The 26,759-nt window shown below is 44.7% G+C and overlaps 2 protein-coding genes, 1 long non-coding RNA gene and 1 other non-coding gene across 5 annotated transcripts in view; 3 read left to right on the forward strand and 1 right to left on the reverse strand.

The window, feature by feature from the left end:
• Positions 1-22: 22 nt before the first annotated feature.
• Positions 23-7,594, reverse strand: LOC113990456 (argininosuccinate lyase). Its single transcript, XM_027725927.2, has 16 exons — positions 7,532-7,594; positions 5,877-6,071; positions 5,150-5,233; positions 4,808-4,864; positions 4,458-4,555; positions 4,221-4,298; positions 3,720-3,797; positions 3,523-3,575; positions 3,093-3,155; positions 2,793-2,907; positions 2,057-2,141; positions 1,831-1,890; positions 1,482-1,565; positions 1,203-1,283; positions 729-835; positions 23-263 (listed from the first exon to the last, which is right to left on the reverse strand). Exons 1-16 carry the CDS (start codon positions 7,541-7,543, stop codon positions 113-115), a joined length of 1,401 nt encoding a protein of 466 aa, XP_027581728.1. The 5' UTR covers positions 7,544-7,594; the 3' UTR covers positions 23-112.
• Positions 2,091-26,759, forward strand: part of LOC113990461 (CGRP receptor component) — a 40,008-nt gene continuing 15,339 nt past the window's right edge. Inside the window, exons 1-5 of one of the 2 annotated variants that reach the window (XM_027725946.2) lie at positions 2,091-2,169; positions 4,831-4,943; positions 15,863-15,899; positions 18,283-18,381; positions 21,582-21,676. In XM_027725946.2, coding sequence (XP_027581747.2) covers positions 2,167-2,169; positions 4,831-4,943; positions 15,863-15,899; positions 18,283-18,381; positions 21,582-21,676 — 347 coding nt within the window. In that variant the 5' untranslated portion in view covers positions 2,091-2,166. Of the gene's footprint in view, positions 2,170-4,830; positions 4,944-12,254; positions 12,383-15,862; positions 15,900-18,282; positions 18,382-21,581; positions 21,677-26,759 lie in introns of those variants that run through there. The other variant, XM_027725947.2, reaches the window with a different exon arrangement.
• Positions 4,957-9,635, forward strand: LOC113990465. The gene is made up of 2 exons (XR_005566476.1): positions 4,957-6,999; positions 8,752-9,635. It is a non-coding gene; the product is annotated as an uncharacterized LOC113990465 (long non-coding RNA).
• On the forward strand, positions 12,101-12,171 carry TRNAG-GCC. Its single transcript has one exon. It is a non-coding gene; the product is annotated as a tRNA-Gly (tRNA).

Genomic DNA, 26,759 nt, shown 5'->3' on the forward strand with positions numbered 1-26,759 from the left:
GAAGAAAGACACAAGACAGGAGTTTCAGCGAACTACAGACACCCCAGTGTTTATTAACTCCAGATTAGTGGGATAGGCACAACGCTGCATCCACGGGATCTCTCCCCACACTCTAAGCTTGTTCCTTCAGCCTCTTGAGCAGCTCCCGCAGCTGCTCGATCTGGGCGGACACGCTGCTCTTGGCGGTGCCGCCCATGGCCGTGTACTGCTCCACGCTGCTGACCACGCTGAACACCTGGGACACGTCGCTGCCAAACAGGGGGCTGGGGGCAAAGGGAGGGCGGTCAGTGGACAGCTCTGGGCTGCTTTATGTGCTCTGTGTCTGCAGAGAGGGTGCAGGAGTGAGAGCAGAGCAGGGGAAAGGCCTCCTGCGGCCTTGTTTCTGCAGAGCCTGACAGAAGCTGCTGGTGGCAGACCAAAGAGTCAGCTCCAAGGGGAGACCAAGGAAATTCAGAGCCAAACCCCTCAGGGGACTGGTGCCTCTAGGGCAGGGCATGAGTTTCTCCCAGTCCCTCCCAAGAGCTGATGCGCATGTCCAGCTGCAGCAGAATGGAAGCAATGTTGTCCCCCTTCAGTGTTTTCAGTCCCAGCAGGAGCAGCCTTGGTATTCAGGCCAGGAGGATTTTGGGGTGCTGCCTGGCCCAGGCACTCTGGGGAAGGGCTCACTCCCAGGGAGGTAGATCCGTGTCTGTGGAGGGAAGTCAAGGCAAGGTAACAGTGACACAAACCTGATGCTCTTCAGGTCCTCCAGGCTGAGGTTATTGATGGTGGTGCCTTTGGTCTCGGCGAGGTGGACGGCCTTGCCAGCGGCGATGTGGGCTTGTCTGAACGGCATCTGCAGTGAGAAGCAGAGGTTGCATTCAGTGACCAGGCAACTGGGGTGCTTTTCAGTGAAAAAAAATTGGATGTGCTGTCATTTTTGGATGGCCTGTTTTCCCTTAAGGCAATCCGAATCCAGGTTTTCTGGGGTGGAAGAGGGGAGGCTTTAGGAGGTAACACTCCACCTGTAAATTACTATCAAGCCCTGCCCTGGCAGCAGTTCCACTGCTTGGGATACATGTAAGGAATGCATTTCCAGCTTTTGTGTTTGTTGAGCCAGACTGCTCATGACCTGGGGACAGAACAGAAGGCCTTATCTCAGGGCCTCAATACGCAGCACTCTGCATCCAGAGAAATCACAGCTCCAAGGCTCTGATACTCACTCCTTTATGAACCAAGTAGAGAGCCAGGTCAGATGACAGGATCTCAGGGCTCAGTGCCTTCTCCATGTTCTCCTTGTTGATCTGCAGAAGGGAGGTGAGAGGGAGGTGTTATCATCAGCTCCTCTTTGGGGACACATTAGCTGTCAGTGGGGGCCACAGTGAGCAGTATGGGCAAGGCAGCCAAGAGCCTTCATCTCAGCACCGGTCTGGAGCTCTGTTTCCTGTGTCACTCACAGAATGTGCACCATGACCATGTTCAGTAGTACAGACTGAACTGACCTGGAGGGTCGAAATCACTCCTGTGGCAACCTGGAGCACAGCATTCAGGGTGTCTACAACATCAAAAACGGCCTCCTTGTCCTCCTGTGTTAGAACAGGGATGGAAATGGCTGTAAGTCAACCTGATAGAACCCAAGAGGCTGAGCAGCCCAGCCAGCAGAGATGTGTCATCCCAGAGGCTCCTGCCATGGCCAGAGTGTCACCTGCAGCACTGCAGTGCCTCAGCCCCTTTTCCAGCACCCTGCACCCAGGCAGGGGCTGTGCAGGGAAATGGAGTGACAGGACAGCTCAACAGTGGTGGACAACTGTGTCTGCTCAGAGATGGTGTGAAAACTAACAAGTGCTTTACCTGCAGGTCCTTGTTGTAGGTGCTGGGGAGTCCTTTGAGGACCATGAGAATAGCAGCCAACTGCAGAGAGAAACAGGCAGGGCAGTGAGTTACAGAGCCAGGCACATCCCCCAGCACAGGTTGAGAGCCCAGACTGGGCACTGCTCTTTATGCAGAGGGAGAAGGAAGATGCTTCAGCCCTGGCAGGAGCAGTTTCCCCTCCCACTTGCTTCTTTCTCAGGCTCACCCGTCCGAACACTCGTCCAGCTTTGCTGCGGATCAGTTCCAGACTGTCAGGATTCTTCTTCTGAGGCATCAGGCTGCTGCCAGAGCTGCAAGGAAGGTGTTTGGAGTGCAATGGTGAGTCAGATCTCCATCCATACAGACACAGGCCATGCATCGCTACTGACCCAGCCTTTCAAAGGAACATGTGGGCCACCTTTCCTTGTACAGCTCTTTATGGTATAAGAAAGCAGTGAACTGAGTGTTGAGTTTCTCATGTTTCCCACAGCAAAGCCTTTGGTTTTGCAACTTGTCTGGAGCAGCCACACAGTCCCACCTCTCAAAGAGGAAGGAAAAAGGAGGCTCCCCCTCCACGCCCCTGCAGAGGTGGTTTCTGCAGGCCAACCTAAGTGATCTCAGGGAGGGAGGGTTGTGGTTGTGCCACTCTGAGAGACAAGGAGTCTGTTGGGATTGCAAACCTGACTAGTCAAGGAAGGGCTTTGGCAGCATTCCCAGCTGAGGAGGAAGTTCTCTCTGCCAGCAGTTGCCAGGGAGGAGTCACTGAGCTGAACTCAGACTTGGATGAGTTACCAGAATGAGAAATAAGTGACCACTGCTGAGGAATATTCCCCCTGAGGCTGCCCTTGTGCCAGCCTTTTAATGCTGTGTCAGCCTTGTGCACAGAGAGACCCCAACCACTGCCCCACGCTCTCAGGTGAGGACAGCTAAGGAGAATTACATCACAGAGACCAGAAACCTACCAGTAGGTATCAGAGAGGGTCAGAAAGCCAAACTCGCTGGTGCTGTAGATGATGAGATCCTCTGCCATCTTGCTAAGGTGGATCATCAGCAGGGTGGCAACAGACAGGAATTCCACTGCAGAGAAGGCAGGAAATCAGCAGGGGGAAAAGGTGCTGGTTTGCTTGACAGCCCAGGGAGCCCTGACTAGAGCTTTATTTCCTGATGGTGGATTTCAGTGCCCTTATTAAAGGAGGTTAACTGGAAAGGCCTCAGAACATACATCTAAGAGTGCTGAGAAGAAGTGATGGAGTTGTGCTTACCCACAAAGTCTCTCTCACTAACAGCATCCATGCTGTTCAGGCTGATGGAAGCAAAGTCCAGCTCTGCAAGGAAGGTGATGGACACAGGAAGTCAGGCTTGGCATGACAGGAGCTTGAATGCCCCAGGGTGCCCCAGGGTGCAGGTGACTCTGAGCCCTGGAGTGGTCCCAGGAACACAAACACGCTCTAATGTTGCACCAGCTGGGGTCTTTACTGTGAGCCCAGACAGCCAGTGTGCAGCAGGGGTGGCTCTTCCTCCTCCCACCTCACAGGCATTGCCTGTCTCATTGCAGCAGAAAGCCTGAAGAAGGAAAGGCTTAGGCTCCAGGACAGGGCATTACAGTGCCATTGGGAGCCCTGTGTCAATGCTTCCCTCCCTCCTAGTTATTACAGGTAGTTCTAAGCCCCTCAACCACAAGGAGACATTTACCACTGCGCAGAAGCTCTCTATCAATCTCCAGTGGGTTGCCAGCCAGAGCACCACTGCCAGGGGAGAAAGAAACAGGAGTCATGCAAGATACTTTGCATATCTCATCCAAAACTGAGCTCTAAGAAGCAGGGAAGGCACCTCTGAAGACTTTGCAGAGCAAAGCAAGGCTGATTGATTACACAAACAGCAGATCTTACCTTCCCAAAGGCAGGACATTGATCCTCTTTTTTATCTCTCCCAGGCGCTCAGAGTCACGGGTCAGAGCAACAGCATGGCTGGGGAAGGACAAGGGAGATGGAGCACATGAAATCAGAGAATGTCTCTTTCCTTTCCAATCTCTACTCTGTCATGCCTGGAGCCTGGGATCCCCTCTCCAACAAGAGGGTGGAATGAAGCCAAGGCACTAAGGCCTTAGCTGGACAGGCAGCAGAACACAAGATTCTCCGTGTTACCTCATCAGCCAGGGTGTAACTGTGGCCAAAGGATGGAGAGCAGGGAGTTGGTCACCACTGCCCAACCCCTGCTGGGTTCCCAGTTGGTCAGAGCCACACAGGAACATGGGCAGGTCCTGTCCCAGTCTGCAGGTTTCCCTCTGGTTTGTCCCCACCCCCTCAGAGGGGGAGGCACTCCTGGGCTCGAGCAGAGCAGGGCCCCGAGGCTGGAGAAGGCTCCTCCAGCCAGGGCTGAAAGGTGCTGACCTGAGCAAGAACTGGCTCCATCGGATGGGCTGAGCTTTCTGCAGGTGGGTGTAGCCAGGCAGGATGACATCGATTTCTCTGCGTGGCAGAGGAGAGAAGGAGGTGAGAGCAGCTGCCAGGATGGAGGGCAGGGGCAGGGCTGTAACTCCCCCCTGCTGCTGCCCCACTGGTGTCAGTCAAAGATGAGCCTCCAGGTCTCCTGGCCCAGCAAGGCCCTGGATTTGGAGAAGGACTTACATGGCAGCGCGTTCCACCAGGGTCTTAATGAGCTGCAGGAGGTGTGTGGAGATGATGGAGAGGGAATTCTTCATGAACAGCTTCAAGTCAGTCACAACCTGGGTGAGATTGGCCACGGTCAGACAACACAGAATGTGACACGTGGTGACTGCCCACTTTTACTGCAAAGTAAACCCCTCCTTGTCTTGGGTGATGGGAAGGTGCATCTTCTTCTCATCATTTGGTCATATTTATGTGGTGATGTCACTATTTCTTGCTCTCCAGGAAGAGTTCCAAAGGCCATGCTGGTCTGAGGTCTCCTGATATGAGGGGGGGGGAATACAAAGGAAAAAAAGTGATTCTGTACATACCTGATCATTCCTGCTTCTTCCAGTGTGCAACTTTCCAGCTACGTCTCCAATCAGCTCCTGAGGACAAGAGGAGGATTTCTGTCAGTATCTCTGTATTTCAGGCAAGAGACTCCCTGAGCAGATCTTCTCCCTGCCTGTGAGTAGCCATGGGATGTGTTCTGGGGAAGGGCAGGTTTGGGTTCTGTGTTTGTACAGTGACACTTCCAAAGAAGGGGGCTTGGAGACACTGGCCTGTGCACTTGGGGTCCAGAGGAATTTCACAGAGGGACAGAGGCACATGCCCTTAACATCAGGCAGATCCAGCTACAGAGGAACAGGAACAAGAGGACAGAGAACCCAAACCTTTAGCCTGCGTTCGTTGGCAGTGTGGATATCCTCATCAGTTTGGATCACACCAAAGACTCCTTTGGACCATTCCTCAGAGATCTACAAACACCAGCAGAAACACCAGTCAGCTACAACAGTTACCCTGCTGTGTGGGGGGCTGTAAGGGTCCCCAGCAAATTCCTGCCATCCCTGTGAAAACTTAACCCCAAAGTGTTAAGTCTCATGAGCTCTGGTATTCAGGCCAAGGCTGGCTGCTTGCTGTATCCTGATATCCTGGACTACTGGGATTCATCTCTCTACCCATGGCAATCCCGCAGTGTTATGGCTGTAGGAGGATTTAAGCATTGCAAGGAAGAAGTGAGCCAAAACATCACTGATTGCTTTAGCACTGTCCACAAAGGTTTTCCTATAAAACATTGTACAGACTCACCGTTGTCCGTGGTGGGTGAGGAACAACAATGGATATTTTAAAAAAAGCGCTTTGCTGCTGACTCCTCTTCCCCCCTACACATGCTATGCATTGCCTCCTACCAGAGGGCAGCCAGACTCTAAAGGATCCCACGTGCCAGCAGGAAAAGAATGTTCTTACTTCATACTGAAATGATTCCTAGTGAATGTTCAGTCTGAAGAGGATGGGACACGAGGACATTTGAGGACGCTCTTTAGAGCAGCAGCTCAGATGCTGTCAGGTACAGAGCCATTCATTCCAGCACACATCACAGTTTGTGAAGGAGAGACATACCTTTTCCAGGCCACTCAGGATCTTCTCCAGCTCAGTTTTAGACAGGATTCCAGCCTTCTCCAAGGCTTTAGCATAAGCCATGCTCCCCTGAATATCAACTTCAGACAGTCTCTGATCAACAGTAATGGAAGCGCTGAGCATCTCCATGATTGGATCTGTGCTTCCAACAAACCTTCCCGCCATCATTTTATCCCCCTGCAAGTAATGAAGTTGAGAGGCATGTTCAAAAGACTTATGGATATATCTGCTAAAAATCAGTCCATGTCCATTCCACTCCTTATCAAACTAAAACTGAGGACAATCTCAGGAATGGAATTTTTTCGGTCTATACCATTGACCTGAAACCCCTTGGACTTTAATGCCTTTGGGCAGCAGTTGTAGAGGTGGAGCACATGTTGCTGTCTCTAGAATTTAGCCCTTGAGGTTACAGGTCTGGCTCGGGAATCCTCCAAGACATTTTACCCCTGCAGGACTCTGCAGGAAGTATGTCCTGTCTGTGATAATAAGTATCAGGCAATGGGGTGCAAGACCAGCGTGGCACTCTCTTTTAAGGCAGCTGCTGATCACTGACCCTTTGAGAGTCTCTTGACAGGGAAAAAAAGTCAGGGAGATATACTGAAAGCTGTTATCTACTACTATTTGAAATACTAAAAAAAAATCCCACTCTTTTAGGGTGACTGTAAGAAAACATTGAGCTGACAAAGAGCTGTGGGCCAGCACAAGCTACATCCTGTCAAACACTCCTGTAACTATCAAGTGTGTGAAGTTACCGTTTGAAGCATCTCCAGAGTCCACGACGTTCTTGCAAGTTTTGGCACAAAATTGAGATAAAACCGGCAAAGGTGCCGATTGCAGAAAGGGAGGTCTGGGTGCCGTTCGGTGTTACAAATGTTAGCGTAAAGCGAAAAAAGGAAGAGAAAAAAGCCCAAAGTACCCCCGGAAGGGCTCGGAAGATGCGCGGCGCCGGGCGGGCGGCCGAGCTACCATGGACAGCGAGCGGCGGCGGGACCGGACCGGGGACCGGAGCAGCCCTTTCCCCAAATTACTGTCGAGGGAAGAGCAGGAGGGACCCTGCGGAGCCAGGGTGCAGGCTCGGGGTGCTGGAGCTCTGGGTGTGGAGCAGGTTTGTCAGCAGGAGCTGCTGGGGTTGGGGGGGGAGGGAAATGGGAGTTGAAAAAGCCGAAGTTGTGCAGCTCCTCGCTGGGAATCCCATGCCCGGGCGTGATGGGAGAGGGGACCGGGAGGGAAAAGGGGGTGATGGGAGGTAAGGGCTGGAATGGGCAAGACGTGTCCAGGTACATCTTTGCTGCTGTGGGCTATGCCCAGCATCAGAGGTGGGGCGTTGGGCTATTGCAGCAAAGATATTTACTGTCCCCTTCTCCATTTAAAACCCGGGAAAACGAATCATAGAATCATTAAGGTTGTGAAAGATCTCCAAGATCACCGAGTCCAACCGTTAACCTAATACTGCCGGGTTCCCCACTACCCCATGTCCCTGAGGATCACAACTAGAAGTTTTTTGAACCCTCCCAGGGATGTTGATTCCACCACACCCCCGGGGAGCCTTTTCCAAACGAAATAGGGAAAGACTCGAAGCTCACGAACGCCAGAGCACCCGGAGACCACCCCGCCGGGAAAGCAAAGGTCCCCCTCACCTCGGCTGCCATTTCGGACGACGTTTTGCTCGTTTGTGCGGCGATCCTGGCAACTGGTGCAACCTGCGGGACAGCGCGGGTGATGCTCAGCCCTGCCCCGGGCCCTGCCCCGGGCCGTGCCCCGGGCCGTGCCCCGGGCCCCGCCGCGGTCCCGCTGCCCTCCCGGCCCCTCCGGGCCCCGCTCACCTGCTCGTCCCGCAGCCCCGGCCACTCGCTCGCTGCTCCCCGGCCCCGCCGCTCCGCTTTTACACGCCTCGGTGCGGGGCAGGCGGCTCGTCCCGCCCCGCCGGGGCGGGGTGTCCCCGGGGCCGGCCCCGCTCCGGTCCCCCCCGCAGCCCCCTGCTCCCTTCACACCCCTCCGCTGCCTCCGGCCCCGGCTCGCCCAGCGCATGGTCGGGGAGAGAAGTTTCTTTTGGGGAGAGGTTTGCTGCGAGGAGGAGGGTTGAGAGGGATGCTCCCGTGTTGCTGCTTAGAGAAGTTCCCGGCGGTGCTCCCGCACTGCCTGAGGGTCTCGTGTGTGGACAGGGCAGCTCCTTCCCTGGGAATATCCTTGTACTGAAGGAGCCACATCACTCGGTGTCACGCCCCTTAATGAGCAGTCTTTGATATGAATGTAATTGATAAAGTGCTCTGTCCCCATTGCCACCCCGGCGAACACACCGGAATAAAACAGATGGGAGCCGGTTCCCCTTTCCCATTCCTGCGTGGATGAGACTTTTCTCCCCACTCGTAGGGACGCTGCAGCCCCAGCTTTGGGGCTTCCCTGCTGCCACCAGTTTCACGGGGTCACTTGTCGAGAGGCTCCTGTGAGCTGTGGCTGTGGGGTGCGAGGTTGTGCTTTTGGCAATAGCCCGTGTCTTAAACTCATCACACTCTGAATATCGTGGAACTAAACAACTGATTGAAAATACAAGAGAGCTTTGGGAGCAGCAAAGCTTCAGCTCAGCACCACTTTCTCATTAACTCCTCAGACAGAGAATTTTCTGCAGCCACTTCCCAGAAAGCTGAATATTTGCTGCTTTGTCTTACTGAGTGAGCCTCTGCAGTGTAATATTTTCCCATCTGCATTGTCCAAACCCTTCACAGCGCTCAGGAAACATATTCCAGCTTTCTCATCCACATTTTGTTGGGTTATTTTTTTCCCCCATAACTGATCCTCTTTCTCTTTTTTACTGTTCTCTCAGTTCTACAACATTATCTCTTTTTCCTTTTTCTTCTAGGACACTTACACCAGGAAGCAGTGCTTGATCCTTTTGCAGTCATGTTCTTTCCTACTGTGAAATCCCTCATTTTTACCACTTTTCTTGTCTTCTTCACCCTTTAGAAGCGTCCTTTTCTTTACTCTGGGCTTTGACAGGAGATTGCTGATGTGTTGGGGAACCAGTAATCAGTGAGTTTATAACCAGAGTGAATCTATGTCAGTAAGATCTTATTAATCTGTGTCTGATATTACATGTGGCAGGGACATGTGCTTCCACATGGGATCTGTCAGCAGTGTCACTGTGTGTTTAGCAAACTTCCCAGGGATTAGTTGGCTTGTAGTACGCTGCTCAACTCTTGTCCCAGTTCGTATCTAGGAAATTATTAATTCTCTTTCCTATTTTTAGATGAAATAAACAATAACTACCTTTTCTGTATAATAATGTAGAATATAGACTAATATTTTTGTAATAAAAATGGAAGTGAAACTGTAAATACAAAAATGAACATTGAAGAAATATGATTTCTTAAAGATGCTGGAGCTGGAGAGTTGGACTTTTTTTGAGGGGAAAAAGGTAAAATAGCATTGCAAAATAGGTTTTCTAAGGCATACTGATGTGCATTCTCATTCCTATCTTCTCTATTTGTTCTGGTTTGGATGGCTCTCCATTTCCCATCATCTTCTTTCAGTATTTTGTTTGCTTTGTGAAACGGAAAGATTAACCCCCAAAATCTTCACACCACAATTAATATCAAAGAAGGTCTGAGGGAAAGGTCTTCCACTTAATTACCTTTCTGGCACAGTGGATGGCAAATCATTCATTAAGGTACAATGAGGTAGTGCTAGAGAGTAAATTGCCCATTTTGCAGCATGGAGAAGTTTAATTAAATATATTTTAGTGTACTCAAAGGTCTGAACTTTATTTTCACTTACTTTTTTAATCTGTCACAGCCTTACTATTTCCTTTTGTTTTGTTGTAAGAGTGCGATGCTCCGAAGGAGCTTTAGTGGTTCTAGAAATACACTTTTCACGATAGGACTGGTTTTCATAACTGAGTCCAGCGAAGAAAAAGGATGGCTTCTTTAAAAACATCCTTTTTTAACCGTCATTTTGGTTTAGAAAAAGAAAATAGCTCTATGGGCTGAAAGTGCTGGTCAAACGCACCGTCAGCTCGGCTGATGTGATGCCGTGCTGACATTTTTTGTTAAAAAACCCCCCAACTTTGTTTAATGAATTTTGAATGTAAAAGGAAAAAAAAAAGACACTATAGGGTGATCAGCGAAATGCTGAATACAGTAAACATCTTTCATGACAAAGAATACAAATACCCTGCAGATCTGCTTTCAATAGCAAGTCCTAGGCCCCCTGCTTTCAATAGTTAATACCGAGGCCCCTCTCTCCCCAAGCCTTAGTGGTAACAATCACAAGCCAATGCTTAAAATGTTGACATGCTAAGCACATTTAGAAAAACCTATGTCTGCATTCCCTATGGATGGTGTAGCATAACTGTCTAACACCTAAAGAGCAGCAATTAAAACCAGTGAGCTGGCCTAATCACCTCACCTCCTGAACAGTTGTAAGGGCAATGAGCTCTCTTAGATATTCCCCTTCTCATGATGTCAGTGGACCTGTAGCTGACCCGTACATGTATTTACACCCTAACAGGCTCTATGTGTCCATTGGAAAATATTTAGGAATAATATCTCTATTAGAAAAAGAATTGAGAGCTGTTGAGAGAGGCATTTTTATTATGCCCATTCATTCCCAGCTGCATCATCATCACGGATTGTAAAAAGCATCATAGCTTGAAAAAGTGTATCAGCAAAGGTCTTGGGGGAAACTTTTGGAGAAACAGTGGAAATAAAGATGACAAGTTGGTGCTGGGGGAGAGATATAAAGAGTTGCAAAGGAGAAATGAAATTAATATGCTGAAGATTCTGAACCCTTATCTGAAGAGAGTGATGAGAGGCAGGCAAGGATTAGTAGATTTGTGGAACAAAACTCTGAAATACCATGTTTGCACTGTAAGCTGACATCCTTTCTCTTCTTTCCTTCCCCCTAGCCTGGCTGGGAGCTGGTGTACAGGCAGTTTCATGTGCAGGGTTGGAAACATGGCAGAGAAGTTACAGAGCATTTGCTGTGCCAGTTTTGGCCAACTTACAAGGCCAGTTAATCCTGACATGAAAAAGGGCAGCATCCATTGCATCCTGTGCACTGAGTCAGACCAACAGCTCTCGGTCTGCTTTTGGAGACCTTTCTCCTGGCTTTTTTTCCACAGGACTCCACAATAAGTGGTTCTGGAGGATAAATGAATTTCTATCAGCACTACAATCTGTGTGTGATGGGCTTTACTTGTCCATCGAAACTTTTTAGTGGGGGTTTCAATTGAAAAGGGCTGAAAAACCTTTGCAGGTGGCTTTTAAACTTTGCCCAGCACTTCTATAACTGATGATGAAGGTTCCTGGAGAGCTGGGAGCTGCCAGGGCTGTCCTGGCGCTGAGGACTGTTCCTGAAGCACTGCAGTTTGCCCATATTATTCAGAATTGATTTAGGATTTACAAAACCCCAAGGAGAAGAAAAGTCCTAAAAGTGGGAGTGGTTTGATTGTGGAGAGAAAAGCCGCTGGTGGATTTTGTGCGGGGTGGTGTGGGGGGGTGGGGTGGGGTGGTGTGGTGTGGGGGGTGGGGGGGGGTTGAGTGGGGTGGTGGGGGGGGGGGGGGGTTGGGGGGTGTTTTTTTTTTTTTTTTTTTTTTTTTTTTTTTCTTTTTTGGTGTGGGTGGCATTGCAAGACAGACGTTGGGAGCACAAGTCAAGCCCATTTGGTTCCCTAAATGGCTCTTAAATCCCTGCTGCAAAGAACCACGTGTATCTGTATGTGACTCCTTAGGGAGTTAGTGGTGTATCTGGATATAAACTTTTGCCTGAGAGATAATGTCAGAATTAAGGAATTAATGTTTCTCAGGCTCTCAGTCTCTGAGTCAGACAATTTTCCCTGCTGTTGCCTATGGGATTTTCAGCTATTTGCACTCAATGAAGTGTCTTCAGGTTTACTGAGAATGAAAAGGGCTCTTGCAACATTTAATAGCGCATAGATCAAATGGGAAGGCATCACGGTGATGGCTGGAAAAGACACCCGGCGCTGACGAGTCGACGGGTGCTTTAAAAGACAATAGGAGTATTACACAACTACTTCGGCCCCGCAGCACATGGCTAGAGATGAGATTTGGAAGGACCTTCGCGACACTGCTTTGACTTTGTCGTATTTAATAGCGGCTAATTGTCGATCTGGGCGAATTTTCAGGGCAGTTTTAACTTCTTTTTGTAGAGTGCATACAAAGGGAGATGCGGGAACCAACCTTCTATCGCCGGCATTGGTGGTTCAGTGGTAGAATTCTCGCCTGCCACGCGGGAGGCCCGGGTTCGATTCCCGGCCAATGCAGTCGGTCTTTTCTCTTTTTTTTTTTTTTTTCCCCCCCTTCATCCTTATTTCTCCTTCACTTTCCGCTTCCGTCGCGGCCGCCAAACCTTCCTCCGGCTCAGCCTCCCCCTTTGCCCCGCTCTTCCCCCTCCGTCTCCCGCCGGGCCGCCGGTGCCCGAGCCGAGCGGGAGGAGCCTCAGGGAGGCCGCGGCGGGGCGGACAAGATGGAGGTGTAAGGCACGGGGAGGAACCGGGGACACGGGCTGCTGTGGGGACAGCGGGGGCTGCGGGGCCGGGGCTACATCTGTGTGGGTGTGGGGGGTACATCCATATGGGCCTGTGAGGTGTCTGTGTGTGGGGGGTACATCCATATGGGCCTGTGAGGTGTCTGTGTGTGGGGGGTACATCCATATGGGCCTGTGAGGTGTCTGTGTGGGGGGGGTACATCCATATGGGCCTGTGAGGTGTCTGTGTGTGGGGGGTACATCCATATGGGCCTGTGGGGACAGTAGGTGTATGAGAGGTGTAGTGGGCCTTTAGCCCCCCCCAGCAGCGGGTTCAGGCGTTCTAAGAAACGGAGGGGTTTTATTTGCTTTAACAATCCTGCTTGGAGCAGCTGTTGGGGCCAATCTCGCTCTGGTCCCATCTCCCCGCCCGCCTGTGCCCCGGGAGAGGTGGAACGGGAATCCTCTGGCGGCTTCGGGGAGAGAGTTATTCCCGGCAGCATCGGGAGGGTGACTCTGTGTAGGAGCTGGACATGCCGGAGAAGGAGCAAGCCTGGAGTCTGTGCCAACAATTGCAAACGCAAGCGAATTGTGGCCGATATTTCAGGGCACTTACACCAGGCAGCGTGTTCTGCCTTCCTGCGCTGACAGTGCTGCGTGTTTGCGTTTTTGGAGTGTAACCTGGGCACAAAACAATAGGATTTGACTAATTTTGAAGCTTAGAAACTCCCGAGTTCTGTGGAGCTCCTTAAACTTCGTGTTTATATATACATGGTGCTGGTTTCTTAAGAATGGGGGCATGGAGGATGCAAGTCCCATGGGATGTATCGGCATCCCCCAAAATCAGCTGAACTACTCTGGTCATGTAATCCATGGATGCTTTATTATTATTAAATCTTCTATATTATAATTATTAGATCTTCTAGACATAAAATTCAAAAGCAGATAAGAAACATCTCTTGAAAGAGGGGTTTGCATGACACAGGTCTCAACACGAGTGGCAGCCTGCAGGGAAAGGAGCTGATCCTGCTGTTGTACGCTGAGAAAGGTGCTTTTGATACCAGTAATAGAAAATCTGTGATACTTCTTATACATCCACTTGGTTTTATTACTTTGAGTAGCCCAGTATATTTTAGTGATGCTGCCTCTTTAGTACTAAAGAGGTGCCTCAGAGGTAGAAGATGTGGGGGCTGAAATCCGGAGCTGTTGGTGATCGTTCCTTTAATTGGAGTGGAACAATTTAGTCCATTTTGCACTTAAATTACTGTAGGAATTTAATCTTCCTCATCTTTTACCTCCTGCTTGATGGCATTCACAGAGGGAAGTTTTGCAACTAGGAAAACTGCTCCAGGATTTACCCTGCCAGAACTATCTGTTATTAGAGAAAAGAACCCTCCAGAAAATATTGCTTTTTAAATATGCACCATATTTGAAGCAGTAGACTTAAAAAGGTGAAGTGTCAGTGATATTTGTAGAGTTGTGATGCCATATACTAAGGTATTTTTTGATATATGCAGCAGGCCACAAGAATATCTTGGTTTGGACTAAAATTTGGGCAAATATTACCTATTTAAAGATTCTGTAAAGTGTTTATGCTTCTATGAAAATTCTTTTCCTTTCTGCTTAAGTCTTAATCTCATAAAAATTAAGCACACTGTTCAGTCGACTGCTTAAAATATATGTTAGAATTCATTATTTAGAGTTCATTATGTAGAATTTCTTGTTTCCTGACTGTAAAATTGATAGTTGCTTCGTGAGAGCGAGGGCTGAAGAAAATTTTGTTTCTACTTTATAAGTTCTGCAAAAGTTCATCAGTTCATAATTTTGGTATTTCAGCACGACAGAAATTGTGCTGAAACGCTATGAAAATATTCATTGTATTTTCCTTCTCCATGCTCTTGACTTATAAAAAGGTGTGTAATGTGAATTATTTTTTCCTGTCGGTCTTTATCCAAATAAAACTGGAGGCCTTTTTTGTTGAGGGTTTGAGACTGACTCGTTGGCTGTCTGTTGTTCGAAGGAAAAAAAAATAAGTGTTTTTCTGAATGACAGAGTGGGTTTGAATGAAAAAAGGAAGCAGTTGTCTTAAATAATTTAGCCTCAGATTGATTCCACGGGCTCATTTGCATAGCAGCTCATCGACTCTATATGACCCTTTCACTTACTCAACTGAACAATTCCATATGTAATTCTCCTATAGCATTATTATCTCTGACAAAGAATGTCTTTGATCCGTGGGGATTTCTGCAGCCATGGCCTGAATGCAAACATTCTGAAGAATTGCATTTACCTAACAACCGAAGCTATATGGTTTGTAAAACATGAATGAAAACTAATGCGTGCCTGAGCTCACTCGCTGAAGTTTCACTCCAGTCAGCAAATGGAAGTTGGAGTTCATCTCAGCGTATTTTAGGAGGTCCTTTTCATTTAAAAACAATGATAGAACCTGTGGAAGTTTGTGGACTCATTTAACTCGTTTGAAAGTGATGAACGTGACAGTTCTATTCAGGCAGTCGACGGTGCTTAACAACACATTGTACCTTTTTTGTTCTTTTTTTTTTTTTTTTTTTTCCATAAGCTGCTGCACAGACCTGAGAAAGGCCTTTTTTTCCTTTTGTATGGAAACCTTCTGTTGTTGTGGCTGCTGACTGCTCAGCAGAACGTGTTGTTCAGGGAATATAGGATGTCCCCCTGTCAGTTTTTCCTCCCTTTTTCAGTTTAAAAATATAAAATTACAATATCCAGTAGTAATAGAGGCCTGATTAGTCTAAATATGTCACCCTGCCAGTGGTGGATAAGGATTCTTGCTTAATTGGGACTGAATTAGTGGGGAGGTGTTTGGTTGCTGGAAAATGGGAAACTTGCCCTCCTGTTAAAGAATTAGGCCCATAAAAATGCAAAAAATAAAGAGGAAATGCAGTAAGTTTTTTTACTCAGTAAAAAAATTGACTGATAAATTAATTTACCCATGTAAATTAGTGCCCTATCTATGTCTATACACACACATATGTACAGTGTACTAAAATACTCATTGTATTTTCATTCTCTGTGCTCTTGACTTATAAAGAAATAGTGTGTGTAATCTGAATTATTTTTCCCATCAGTCTTTATTGAAATAAAACTAGAGGCCTGTTTTATAAGGAAGAGGCAAAGCAATTTGATTTTAGTGTATGAAATCGGGTGACTGAATAAAATGGGGTGGCTGAGTAGAAGGAGTGTGTTGTACAAGTGTATTGTGATTTTTGGGGCAAATTGTGCAAGATATATTCTATATTTATGTCATAATTCTAGTAACAATGTGGAAAAATAAGGTGGCAACAACTTGGTAATGTAGAATCACCAAAAACAGATTTCTTGGGGTTTTCTTTTCTTAAAAAAACTTAATCAAAATAGTGTCTGTTCTTAAAGAGTCTGCAGGACTCAGCAAAGAAAAACTTTAAACAGTTTAATTTGCAACCTAATTAATTGGTTTTCATCTTTCCTTTTAGAAAAGATGCAAATGCTGCCTTGCTGAGTAACTTTGAGGTAAGTTTATCTGCATCCTGGTTTTAAACCAGCAGTTTAAAGCTGTCATCAGTCCCTTGTGTAACCTTTGGAAGCTGAGAATTGGCAGTGGCAATCAGCAGGACCTGTAGGTGATTTACACCCCCCTGCATTTGGTTTGTTTTTAAGAAGACAAGCTTTTTAAAGAAGATTTGGAGGTGGTTCTGCCAGTAATGGATACTGCATTATTGTCTGTTTGGTCCCGGAATTCTTCCAGAAAGTTTAAACATTTTTCAGCTGCTGGAGTCAGTGTTTCCTATTTAACTTAATTGTTGTGATGTGCAGTCTCATCTAAGAACCTGTGACTTATCAATGCAGAGTTGTATTAAAACCAGAGCTACTGGAAATGTGGTTTTACACCCTTGAATGATTGACAGAAATTTTTTTTAAAGCTGGTCTGAGATCTGTTACTCAGGATAAACACTCCTAGAAGCCAGTGATGTACCTTAGCCTGGAGTCACAAGGAGGCTGCAGTGCCCTGTCACAGCAAACAGTGAATATTGGCATTCATATAACAAAAAATAATCTTACTCAGAACTTATCTACAGTAGAAAATAATTCTCCTCTCTCCTCAGTAAAGGTTTTTTTTTAGTGAGGTGGAAAGAAATGTCGTGGCCTTGTTGGTTTAACTTCAGCCAGGTAATGCAAAGATTTCAGTGCTTGTTTATTAAAGTAATTTTTGGAACAGTTTTAATAACCCAAGTGCTTTGTTTATATTATTTTATTGCTGAAGCTGTTTTTTATTGCACAGCTGTTTCATTCTGTTCTGAAATAAATCTTGAAGTGTTTTATCCTGAGCTGCATCTGCCTGTGAACAGCAGAGCAACCATCTGGTGACTTAGAAGGGCTTTAATGAGGTACTTGGAAAGAACTCTCTTGCCTAAGAAATAGATGATACTATGTCAGCCAAACTAATATTAAGTGTCTGTCTGTTAAAAACATACTGTTGCAGTAAAGAAAATAGCAAGTATGGCTTTTCAGTGCTCTTCAAAGTACTGATTCCCTTAAAACTACCAACACCTTTCCATTGGCTCCTCCTTCCAGTTGCAATTTGACTGGCACAGCCAACATTCTCCAAATTGAGGTGATACTTTTCACAGAAAGTGGTGTTTGACAGGAGCATTCAGGACTGACAGGTATTTTCCATGCCTACAGTTCTTCTGCGAGTTTGGAGTTGTCATTTTGTGTTTTGTTGCCACTTGGCTGCATTTTCTTCAGATACTTATTGGGTAAAAGTTCACAGCTCGAGTTTTGGATTTCAGGTCAGGATTGACAGGGGTTCCTTTTTCATAGAAGATGCAGTGTAAAGTAATTGCTAGATTTATAGCTGATCATGTTCATATTTCTCACTGTCTAGAAATGCTTTTTTCTTATTTCTGTGGCCCTGTCAGTTTGGAATGCCATTGGATCTGGATCTTGAATTAAGCTGGTTAAAAATGAGGGGATAAACAGTAAGCTGTGGTACTTTGCTGTGGGTGTTGACTTTGGATATACTGTAAAACCAGAAGCAAAACATCTGAAGAAATATCATTCTAGTGTGGTTTAATACAGGAATAAAACAGTAATGGTGATGCTGTCTGCATGTTTTGCTGCATGTCTAGGAATGATGAATCTCACTCCTACACTGATATTCATGGCATCATAAATGTGAAGACAACTTCATTACATGCTTTTCAAGAATGTCTGCTTGTATTACCTCGTGATGAAAGCTAATTTAATCCTTGTGGTTTAACATACCACACCACCATGCTGGTCACTGTAACATTTATGAATAACTCTGCTGGAATTTATGATGGGATCGTTAATCTCAGGAGCATCTGTAGGTCAAGCCTTGAGTTAGTGGGTTCCTGGCAGTGTGACAGGTGTAGAGTTTACTTTTATTTTGCAGACAATGGAAAAATGCCTCTCTGGGAGGCAGGATATGTATCCAGTTTAATGCTGTAGGTACCTCTGTCATAACAAATCCAGTAGAGCCATAAACTGCTGCGAGATGTTGCTTCAAGCATCACTCGTGTAAATGGGAGCTCGGTGCCAGCACAGCAGGGCATGGCCCAGCTCTGTTCAGGACAGGAGATAAACAAGTCACATTCCTCCTGGCAACTTCTCCTTTGGGGCTCTTGGGTGACATTGAACAAGTGTTGAAAGTCTGTTTAAAATAGTCACAGTTATTAAAAAACAATTTACATACCTATTCATCGCTCTGGGGCCAAAACATTTGCCATTTCAATCACTGGTGCACCCACCAAAACAGCCACAGGTTTTTTTGCTGTTTGGTTGACAGGACTTTTTGTTGATCACTTATGTTTTCCTGTTATAATATTTTTAACTCTCAAGTGGTCTAAACCACTTTATTTTTTCCCCTCAGGTGTTCCAGTTACTCACTGACCTTAAGCAGCAGCGCAAAGAGAGTGGGAAAAACAAGCAGAGCTCTGGCCAGCAGAACCTGAACACAATCATGTATGAGGTGAGTAGCACTGTCAAAGTCCTTTGAAAATTAGCCCAAGCTGGAGAAATTCGCATCCTTAGGTCTGCATATTAATAATTCAGTATCAAATCTCCCCTATTAAGAAGCACAGTAGAATATTTGATTTGCCACTGGTCTGTGGTCAGTTTATTCAGATTGCAGGGTAACTGTGCTCTCAGGGCAGAGGCATGCAGCTCTTGTTATTAAAATCTATCACAAAAAGAATTTTAAACCCCCCTGGTTTTGAACTCTTTAGTTTTATGTTTGTTTTTTTTTTTAATTCCAAATATTCTCTCTTTTTAATACACGGGGCAGAACTTGCAGTCGTCTAGGGAATTGATATCATATGATCAATGATTTCAAAACTGATCAGACAGATCACATATGGCATTTTTTTATTAACAGAATGAAACTAATGATTTCCTACTAAAATAGATTATTTTAAATTCTATTTTTTTGGTCAAAAGAAAAGCAAAATCACGTGTACAGATAACATCAGCCGGACGCCAGGTTGGTCATAAACATTTCATCTCCTGCCAGGAAGAGCTCCTCAAATCATATAATGCAAATATTAACATTTTAAATATCTCAAATTAGCAACTTGGTCCAGACTTGCAGTGTGACCCTTTGTGTCTGTGCTGGAGAATTGCATGAGCAGCACCCTGATGGACAGTGAGCTGAAAGCACTTTGCCCTGCTTGCATGAGTGATTCCGTTGAGCACTGAAACTGCTCATGTGAATAAGATTTGGCCTAGGCTCTGGTTTTGTTTTAGTTCTGGCTTTGTTTGGAAAGGTATAGAGTTTGTAATTCCCAAGCCTCGTGTTCAACAAAATAGTGGCTTAGAAAAAAATCTAAATTAAACCTTCATGGAGACTGACAGTCTCTCCCTGTACCTCTCTGAAACAGCTGAGAAAGATCCTGTAAGTAAATTTTATCAGGATGCACCTTAAAGCTTTAATTGCCTTGTTATATTTCTGTATGTTAAATACCCATAGGATGCTTGGTTTTGTGCATGGTGTAAATTCTATGTCTATTTTCTTTATATTTGCCTGAAAGGAAACCAGAATTTGATCTTACAGGATTGTCTTTATTCTTGCTGAGTGTGTCTTCACAAGCTCTGTGCAGACTTGTGTCCATTGGTACTGAAATAACCAGATGAAGGGAACTTTGTTTTGCTGTATATTTGTCATTTTCATGATTTGAAATTACCAAGAAACAACTAAACTGGGAAAGAAATTACTCCTATTAAATAATTCTGTTCCATGACAATGTGATGATTTCATTCCAGTCGTCACTGGTGAATAACAACTTCATTTCATCTGAAAAGGTCAGACTGGGCTTACATAAAGGAGGTTTATCCAGCACCTTATTATGCTTTTAAATGTATTTCTCAGCAGTCCAGGGAAACTGGTCCTGAAATTTATGTTTCATCAACTCTCTCTCTGTTAAACAGGGTGAGTTATCATGTGCTGTTGAAGCCTGTTTTCCTTACCAAGCATTTTTAAAGGAGAGCAGATTTTAATGGAAATACAGTGAACATACATTTACATATTTTCTTGTAGCTCATTTTCTCCAGTATCTGTTGTTTTCTGCTCTGTGAACACAATTCAGCTTTTTTGGCTTCTGACATTTCAAGTATAAATATTCAGCTTAAAGATTTTCTGACAAAGAAACTCAGAGTATTATGGGAGTATTATTATTATTACTGATAATCTGTGCATGGGATATCCTACCACACATATGTCTGCATTTGCAGTGCATTAAATGCATCATGAGTCAGTTGTGTTGATATTTTAAGCTTTAAGTGCTGTGCAGTATCAGCAGGTGAAGATTTTCTTCCTAAATTCCAAACAAGCATTGACAGTGCTCTTTGAAACCCTTCAGCTGCTGATTCACACAGTGCAGGAAGGATCTCCTTGACTTTTCTGTTGATGCTTATTATTTCCAACTCTTCATTTTGGGGTCTAATTCAAGCAACAATAAATACTCAAGAAGACTAAGCTACTTCCAGTGAAAAGTCAACTGTGAACTGGAATTTGTGTGGGGTTTTTTATCAACAAATTGTTTGTTTTTTTTACTCAGGTCAAATTACTTGTGTCTTGTCCATCTGTTAGAAATTGTGTTGTTTTAAATAAAGCAAACTAATGTAACATCTGCAAAAGTTAGCTGAGGTTAGTGGGTGTTACATGCAAAAAAATGGAGCAAAGATAAACTGTTTCAAGTCAGATAAACATTTCTAATAGTACAGTGTCCTTTCAGATTTCGTGGCAACCCACCTAATCTGCTTCTGTGAACTTCAAGAAAACATTGCCAAATGTGCAGATAAAGGATGAAAACAGCCATAGATTAGAGGGTTTAAAGAGTGATTTATGGGTTGGCAGTGAGAGTATCCCTGGCACTGAGCACAGGAAAACTTGGCAGAAGGTAATGTGGGTTTAAGGATGAATAGGAATTCAACTTTCCTAAGTGCTTTTAAAAAACAAAAACAAAACAATTAAAAAAAAAAAACACCACAGTAAACCCCAAAGCCTCCTATCTTGGTTCTTTTTAAAATAGCTGTGGATCTGTAAATATTTATTGGTTTGAAAAGGAAGAGTAAATGAGTGATATTATCCAGCACAGCTGTGTGTCTTGATCACAGTGTTACCATCACCTGAGATTATTTCAGACCAAGGGAGCAAATGTCTCCTCACAAAACAGCAGGTGGGTTTTTAGTAGACAGAGCTAAAACTCCTTCCTTTGCTGTGCCCTTCAGTGTGCAACTTTGGGCTCTGGGCTGGTCAGATAATGTTGGTCCAGAGCCACAGAGGGAATATTCATGGCTGTATTTCTCACCTGGGTGTGTGGGGAGCTGGCTGGGTTGGGGCTTTGTGGAAGGAATTCACTGGGGCTTTGTGGATAAGTATTAATGTAGTTTTCAAGTACATGGAGTTGTAGTTAGATAAGATTTCTTACTCCCTCAGAAAATTTCAGTATATTCTTATTGGAGACACAACAGTATGAGTGACCTGTCTCATCTATGACAGCACTTCCATATGTTAAAAAAAATTAGAAAGCCAAACCCCAAAACCTGAGTTGACTTTCCCAGTTTTTCTGAGTAGTACTGAGGAGGCTCTTCGAGATCTGCTTGTTTCATACACAACTGGTAAAGCAAATAGTAACTGTGCAGTGAAATGTTCTTTCTTTCTGTCCTTTGCAGACACTGAAGTACATTTCAAAAACACCCTGTAGGTACCAGAGCCCCGAGACTGTGAGAGAATTCCTCATTGCAATGAAAGGCCATAAGCTGACCAAGTAAGTACAGATGTGCCTTTGAACAGAAGTATAAACTCATGGCAGTGTAGAAAAACTGATCCCCATGTGCAGTGTGTGATAATCTGTCTGGTTTTAATGCATGTGTTTTCTGCCATTGTTTAAATACTCAGCCAGACATCTTTTCCTTCAGTCATTAATGCCTACATGAATGAGGATTTCCTTCAGTGGGCTTGTGTTTATTAATGTATTTCTCAAACAGATTCTTGTCAGTATATTGATTTCAGAATGGTTTCACATGGTCCAAGCACAAAGAGCTCATAGAGTGTTTTCTGTGGAAGAAGTTGGAAGTTGTAAAAGGGTTTTGAACGCTGTAAGAGAACTGCAAAAAAAATCCCCCCCAACTCATCCTTGGTTTGTTATTATCTTAGTTTTATGAATGTCCTTAGGCAAAACTGTATTCATTTCTAAAAGGCAAAAAAAGAGCAATAAGCAAATAAATTCTTGGGAAGAAATAAGTAAACAAAAGTATAGAAGTATGGGAAAGAACATTACTCTTAATTTTTATATGAATCTGTGAACCCCAACTGCTGCAGATCATCTCTCAGGGTTGGGCTCTCTTCTTGAGTTTAGGAAAGTAAGATGTTTTTCTTTTCTTTGTGTGCTGTTGGTCCACTCATATTTATATAACATTTATATTTACGTACATTTCAGTTACCAAAATATTATGTCAATCAACCTTCCACCCTCCCTCTGCAGTTTCTAATGAGGCTGAATATGCAGTTTGTTCTTATTTGGGGAATTTCTGCATAGAAAATAAAAGATTTCCTTCCCTGTTACAAGGAGACTCAAAGGGCATTTTCCCTCTTTGGCAGTGGTGTGAGTGGCTGTTCACAGTGCTTGAAACACATAATCCTCTTGAACCTCTGCAGAGTGGGAGTGAAGCCTGTTGTAAACAGTCAGACCCAAAGGAATGGAACCACTTGGCCACTTGCTCGGGGAGCTCCAGTCGCTCATCTGATTTTTAAAGCAGGAAGAACTCATATTGAGCTGCTTCTAAATGACTCCTCCTTCACTTAAAAGGGGTGGTTTGTGGTTTATTCTGTGTAGACACTGACTGGTTTTCTTCCCTGCTGGAAGGACTCCCGAGGAGTTTATCCCCTGGGAAAGAGGCTTTTATTAATTTGGTTGTGTCACAAAAACAGTGATACAGTGAGAGCATCTGGAGGGTGCAGTGCTACAGGGCAAGTTCTTTACCCTGTCCAAAGCAGAGGAAGTTGAGTAGAAAGCAGATTGTCAGCTATTTTGTTGACTTTCAGTGCCCCCTCTCTACAAACAATCACTCACATCCAGGATATCAGCAGCTCTGGGGCTGCTGGAGTTGCAGACATAGGAGTGCTGGTACTTGGAAGCTTTGTCATGGATATTGGAACTGGGCTTGTAGTGCTTGCTTTGGTAGAACTAAAGTTGCCAGGTCAGTATGTCAGTGTTTAGTCCTCCTTTTATATAGCAGGATACTAATTTATGTAGTGGGGAAGGTGTCCTAATTGTTTTCCGACACAGAGGTATTGAAGCATGGAGAAAATACTCTATTATAAAAATACTGCTTATTGTAAAGACCTGGTGGTATGGCAGTGAAAGTGTCTTAAAACTGGGAACAAACTATTTCTTGAGTAAATAGTGAGCATCCTTCATTTCTGGTAATGTGAAACAGTCCTGTTTGAAGTGAAATAGGCTGGTTCTGTCTGTACAGGGCAGCAGTTCAGGAAGGCACCAGCAGAACAATCTATCACAGCAAAAAGGCAACAGGAGTCAGAAAGGCAGAGTAGGATTTTTCAGCAAAAAATGTAGGTATATGAATGATGTAGGTATAAACGTCCCAGTAGAAGTCAAAGGGTTTATTTTTATTTAAAGCTCATTTTTAAACTTCTTTCAGGTAGAATTTGACCAGAACCTTGGGGTTAACTCTTACAAAAAGTCAGGAGAGCTCTGTTACCACATTAGATACCTTGACTGCAGCTGCTCCCCTGCATGGGATCTGCAAGACCAGAGTACTAAATTATTTGAGTCATAACACAGAAACTTCTAACTACAAAATCTGTGTCCTATGGTGCTGAGATATTTTGTAGAAGATCTACCCAAATTTTCACCTTCCCACTCCTGCTCATTCAGTGAGCTGGAATACAGCGCTGCTGCAAAGGTTGAAATAGTTACAAGCTTTAAATGAGCTTTTTGACTATTTAATTTTGTTATGGCTGCTAGGAGGTGCCTTTGGGTTTAGGTATCATCCTCTCTGTCCTTTTTGTCTGAATCAGTCTGTAAGCTAAGCAAGAGGATTATTCCCAAGTCATTTCCTTGTGCATAATGGCAGAAGGATGAGAGTGAAGAGCCAACCACTATTTTATGTGGCAAATTTATTCTGTTTATGGCTTATCAGAACTCACATTGGGTGGTGATACCTTAGTTTTGTGAGCATCCTGTACAACTTCTGCTTTGTTAATATCTTTGTCATCTGGTCAAGAACTTGCCAACTCTGCATTTGCCATACACTTTACAAAATAAGGAACAGAATTGTTTAGTGTGATCCTGACACTTTTTTCCATCTTCTAATCTTTTCCATTGAGACACTTCAGTTTAGAAGTGTCAGAGCCCATCTGGCAGCCTCTTCACACCAAAACACAGAAAGCATATGGTGTGCAATTACTATATAATGCACTTTGTGTTCAAACCACTTAAAATAGTAATGCCTCCAAGGAAATTTTGAACTACCCTTTGGTTCATAACCAAGGTCATTTCAACACTGCTCTCTTGTTGAATAGATGAAAAACTAAAGGCTTTGATCATTTCCATTCCGTGGGATGGAGGTGGTGTTTGTATAAAAGACTTCACTAGAGATTTCATTCCAGCTATCTGGTGGAGAGCTTTCTTCCCTCTGAGAGGAAAGAACCTGCAGTGTTTGCTCTCCAGGACCTTCCTTGCATGATCTCTGTGATGACCTTTCCTCCCACGAAGAGTAATGAATTCCAGAGTCTGCCTTTGCTGCTTCCTTTCTGGGTAAGGCACTCCAAGATGGGCTCTCTCCCTTAATCTCTTAGCTGGTCAAACACTGTCTGTGCTGGTAACAGCTCTCTGAAGGTACCTGATTTGATTTAAGATATAGATAAAGGTGTTAGTTGGTGTCTGTCCTCAGACAAATCAATCTGGTTAAAGGGCATGACTGGCTAGAAACACCCCATCCTCTCAGGCTGCTTCCTCTGCTTTAAATTCCTCTGCCTCTAATCAAGGAGGAAACAATTAAACGGTGTCTTCGAGCTCATAATTAGGCTCAGAAACTTCTTTTCCAATACAAGGACTTTGAAGGTAAGAGAGGGATTTGCAGCCCTACCTAAAAGCCCGCTGGAGGCAGGCGGTGGGACGAGCTGCTCCCCCTGCTCGGCGTGTGATGACAGCCCTCGGCACTAGGCTGTGCTCGTGCATGGGAGAATTCCCAGCGAGGGAAGGGACGCCAGACACCATCCGGAGAAACAGCAGCGATTGAGGCACAACGGAGCTTTTAATCAAGGGAATTCTTATTTTTCCTGCCCTCCTTCCCCAGGCCTGCAGGACTGACCATGCAGGATGCGTGCCAGGCTGCACAGGAGAGGGCTGATAGCACCGTGCTGGCTAATGTGCAGCTCCTCTAAAATCACCTCCAGTCATCAGTTATTGCTGATATTTGCTACTCAAAATACCAGGTTAACAGACCAGCATCCGTTTTCTGATGTTACAGGCAGGGAAAAAAAAAACACAACACCTAAAAGGCGAATTTTAAATGTAAATACTAACGTGTGCAAACAAACCTTTCAGAGTCATTTCAGAGAGCTGCCTTGCTACATGGAGCAAATTCAAAGACATCTAAACATATATTTCACTCATATAGTAAGGTTTGGTAAAGCACAGTTTTCTCCACGGTTTTTTATCCGTTTCATCAGTTATTTTGGTAAAATTGAAACTGTAGAACTGAGATTTTTTTTTTTTAATGAAAAACCTCTGAACTGACAGTGAATTTTATTATTACCTTGTTGAGGCCTCAAGCTTTGGCTAACACTGCAGTACAGTAAGCCATGTTGTACTTGGAAATACAGTATGCCACTAGCAGCTAATTTTCCAGTTTTTCTCCCTGGAATGGCTTCATATTTTGTAAGGTAGGGGGAGTGGAGTTGCATGAAAAGAACATTTATTAAGCTTGAGCTCTGTAATTATGGTTAAATGAAATCTGGCTCTACTTGTGCTTCTTCCTGTTACTGATAGCCTATCTTGGATCTAATTTTGGTAATAACCAAATTTCCAAGCACTGCATATTACTATAATTTAAAAAAAACTGGACAGAAACATTGCCCTTTTTGTCTTTAAATCAACACAGCCAGGGAAGTGTTGAGCTGAAAATCGGTGATACTTTTAGAAAGTATTTTCCCTCATTCCTGCCAAAAACTACAACCTCTACAATATTAAAGGCTGAACGATTTACTTTGTAATTTTTGTCTCCTCCAAAGCTTTCCAAATGAATATTCAACAGCAAGTCAGGATGATGCTTGGTTAACAATGGCATCATTTAATAGACTTTACAAAGACTGTTGTGTTTCCCTCTGGATTGATTGGAAATTAACCCTCTGATCTGGAGCAGCGTGGCTCCGTTTTGGGTTTTTTTTTACATTCAGATAACCACTGTCAGCCCTCAGATTTTGTCCTGGAGAAATGTCCTGGCTTGGAATTGCAGAGAATGCTGTGATTTCACATTTTGGGGCTCCTGTGATCTGGGTTCAGATGTTACACACGAGTTGCCGTGGTCGGCTCAAGGCCACGGGATTTGACTCTGAAGTATTTTCAGCAGTAATAAAATCCGTGGTTATGTATACAGCTGTTACTTTATGGTTTTCTTAGCAACTATAAAACATACAGTCCTGGGGATAAATTTGCCTCTGCACAGTTACAGATGTTTTAAGGGGGTTTTTTTGTAGCTCTGTGTGCTGTGTCTTGGCACTGATACTATAGATCTCTTACTAGAAAAGCAGCACATGCTTGCTTATATATTTATGTACTGTCTAGGAGCTCAGTAGATAAAAGATGAGCAATACCAAGATACCTA

Source organism: Pipra filicauda, unplaced genomic scaffold (genome assembly GCF_003945595.2).
Source record: "Pipra filicauda isolate LSUMZ 115617 unplaced genomic scaffold, ASM394559v2 scaffold71_size5581439_pilon, whole genome shotgun sequence".
In the NCBI taxonomy this organism is placed as follows: domain Eukaryota; kingdom Metazoa; phylum Chordata; class Aves; order Passeriformes; family Pipridae; genus Pipra; species Pipra filicauda.

Coding starts and splice junctions, on each gene's coding strand:
- LOC113990456 (XM_027725927.2), bottom strand. Junction 4,556..4,807: donor GAAGAAGCAGGAATGATCAG/GTATGTACAGAA, acceptor AATCTCACCCAG/GTTGTGACTGACTTGAAGCT. Junction 4,299..4,457: donor CTGGTGGAACGCGCTGCCAT/GTAAGTCCTTCT, acceptor TCTGCCACGCAG/AGAAATCGATGTCATCCTGC.